The 3175-nt window shown below is 52.3% G+C and overlaps 1 protein-coding gene across 1 annotated transcript in view; it reads left to right on the top strand.

Annotated features, from left to right (window-relative positions):
• Positions 1-350: 350 nt before the first annotated feature.
• The window catches only part of LOC104525200 (E3 ubiquitin-protein ligase Jade-2-like), a gene marked incomplete at both ends in the record, with an annotated part of 7588 nt that continues 4763 nt past the window's right edge, over positions 351-3175 (top strand). Inside the window, one exon of the mRNA XM_010168278.1 lies at positions 351-468. Coding sequence (XP_010166580.1) covers positions 351-468 — 118 coding nt within the window. The remainder of the gene's footprint in view (positions 469-3175) is intronic.

Genomic DNA, 3175 nt, shown 5'->3' with positions numbered 1-3175 from the left:
ATATCGTGCTTCCATATGGCTTTTGCATGCCCAGTGCACGTGCTGGAGAAGCCAACCAGCCCTCCTTGCTCCCCATGGCTGTTGGAGCCAGAACAGAGACATTTAGGGTTTGAATCATTCACTGCATGGTCTTTCCCATATATATGACACAGTTTGGATCAAGAGCCCTCACCTCTAGTCCTGGCACATCCCAAGAGCTCTGGTGGGAGTTTTGGTGCAGTGTGGATGATGGTGAGATGATTAAATCCCAGGGAGCGGGGATTTCCCTGGGTAGCAGAAGCAGCAACACAGGGTGAGGGGACCCAGTCTGACCCTGCCTAAACCAGCCACTGTTTCTTGTGTTTCTCTAGGTTAGAAATCTCTGTTACATGGTGACGAGACGAGAGAAAATGAAACACACCATTTGCAAACTCCAGGAGCAGATCTTCCATCTCCAGATGAAGCTTATTGAGAAAGATCTTTACCCAGGTCAGTACCACTTACCAGAGCTTGTTCTCACAGCCACTGTCCCTGCTGTCCTCTGAAGCCAAAGACCTGTGCCCAGGCCTCAGCCCCCACCCCTGCAGTGTTATTTAATCACAGTTTCTATGTTGACTCATTGCCCATCTCCATTTTTGTTCAGAAACACACAATAAAGCCAGTCCCTGGGTGACTGGGGTGTTGGAGCTCCTTGTTTTCACAGATCCCTCTTGATCTTCCTCTCCATGAGAACTGGTCAGAAGGACCAAGCGTTTAGTTAGGTGGTGATGCTATAAGGCAGCATTTTGGTGGCTTTTGTGGAGATGGAGCTGTTTTGGAGGAGACAGCAAACCCTGGGCATGGGGCTGCTGACGTTGGGGGCTGATCCACGGCAGCTGGCTCCCTGGCATGGTGAGCTGCCAAAGCTTTGGACTCTTTGCAGATGCTTTTGGCTCTGTCAGGAATGAAAGGTTAAGCTGCTGGTGGGATGTCTGTTGCTTGTAGAAACCAGCTCCTTTAGCTCTGGTCGGCTGCAGTTCTCTGCTTCACGTACTGATTAGTGGAGAACATCACGCCGCTGCGTGCAAAGCCTCTGGCAACTTTTCCTAAGGAACTGAAATAAAGTTGGTTTCCTTCTGTCCTATTTTTCTTTTCCTTTTGCACAAACGGTGCTGGAGCCCACAGCTCCTGCTCCCTCCTCCCTTCCCTTCCTCCCCTTCCCTTCGGTGGCAGCACAGACCAAACCCCGTGGCTGCAGAAGAGTTTTTCCAGCAGCAGCATCTGGCACTTTGGCAGTCCGACGGTTGTTGTGTTTGTGGCTTTGGAGTTGTGTTTGAAGCCATCACATGGTTGGGGTTTCTTCAGGAAGCGTCTGGGCTGAGCTTTCCTTGACAAAAGTTGCCTTTGATTTAAGTTTTGGAGGCTGAGAAATGTGGACATTGAGATGTTTGTGACTCGGAATCTGTGCAAATTCCTATTGATGGCCAGAGACAGGGGTGACTGGGACACCAAGACGTGCTCCAGGGTGATGTCTGGGTCCTGTAGATCTCAGTCTCCATGACACAGATCAGTGACTCTGTATGTCCTCACTGAACCAGCGATAGTCACCAGCCTGGGCACACACAAAATGGTGTTCCTGGCCATTTCCACCAAGGGGAGACCCCACGTTGCACATCCCAAGAGCCATTCCCTGGCACCCAGGAAATTTGTGACAACTGGTGCTCCCAGCAGCGATTTTGCTGGTCAGGACAGCGAGGCAGGAGGTCCAGCTCAGGAATAACAAGTGGATAAAAGGCAAGAGCAACAAACTCAGATCCTGAAGGCAGGTCTGTGGGTTTTGGGGGGATCTCAGGGGACCTCGTGATGTTCTTCAGTTCAGCTGGGTGAACCTGCTTTAGCATTTGCAGCTCTTGGAAGGAGACAGGTGCTGGGCAGTTTGTCAGGACAGCTTTTTGAGCTCACCTCCCTGGCACATGGGGTGTTAGACTGCTGGAAATGCCCTTGGGGACTTGCATTCCCCAAAATCCTAGAATCATACAGTCATAGAATGGTTTGGGTTGGAAGGGACCCTCAGGGGGCATCTAGTCCTACCTCCCTGCAGTGAGCAGGGACATCTTCACTAGAGCAGGTTGCTCAGAGCCCCATCAAGCCTGACCTTGAATATCTCCAGGGATGGGACCTCCGCTACCTCTCTGGGCAACCTGTTGCAGTGATCCACCACCCTCATATTGAAGAACTTTTTCCTAAAATCCAACCTAAATCGACCCTTTTCTAGTTTAAAGCCATGACCCCTCGTCCTATCGCTCCATGTCCTTGTGAACAATTCTTCCCCAGCTTCTTAGAGGCACCTTTCAGGTACTGGAAGGCCACTAGAAGGTCCCGCTGGAGTCTTCTCTTCTCCAGGCTGAACAGCCCCAACTCTCAGCCTGTCCTCACAGCAGAGCTGCTCCAGCCCTCGCATCATCCTCGTGGCCTCCTCTGGACTGGCTGCAGCAGGTCCATGTCCTTCTGTTAAGAGCTCCAAAGCCTTGGCAAGTCTGACCTCTGGAGGGTCCCTCTCTCTGATGCAGTGATGGGGTGGGATTTGGTGGGATTTTGCAGCTCCTCCCAAAGGAAGGAAGGCTGGGCTGGGTGAGCTGGGACCCTTGCTGGTGGGATGGGGATGCTCGCCGGTGAGGAGGAGCTGTGTCAGGGCTCTGCTGGTGTGTTTCGGGGCTGTCTGCACCCCTGAGTGCTGGCACCATGCAATGACTGTCCTGAAAATGTTACACGTGTGCTCAGGGAACAGCAGGACTACCGCTGCTGTGAGGTTTGTTCTGCCTCAAGGTGAGTGGTCACAGACAGACCCACAGTGAGAGGGTGACTTGGGCAGTGTTGGTGTGCAGGCTGTGGGACTGCTTTGTTCATTTTGATGGAAATATCTTTCTCCTGCCCCAAATGGTTGGCGTGTGCCAGTTTGTTTTCTGCTCTGATCCAAGCTGCTTATCTCTCCTGGGATGGGCTTTTTGGTTGAGCCTCTGGGACCCGGCTTCCACAAGTCACTGCTGCCAGGGAAAGGGCTTGGCTGTGGGAATTTGGTCCTGGGATCTCCAGGTGGTTTGGGCATCTGGGTCCTTCCCATGCTAGGGGGACATTAGGGACTCAAGTGCCTTTTGATGTTGGTGTGTAGGGTCTCCCAAGCTTGGGAGGAGTTCCTTGCTGGGATGTAGCATCATAA

This window comes from Antrostomus carolinensis, unplaced genomic scaffold (genome assembly GCF_000700745.2).
Source record: "Antrostomus carolinensis isolate BGI_N321 unplaced genomic scaffold, ASM70074v2 scaffold36655, whole genome shotgun sequence".
In the NCBI taxonomy this organism is placed as follows: Eukaryota; Metazoa; Chordata; class Aves; order Caprimulgiformes; family Caprimulgidae; genus Antrostomus; species Antrostomus carolinensis.
This window is presented reverse-complemented; position numbering and strand designations above follow the sequence as displayed.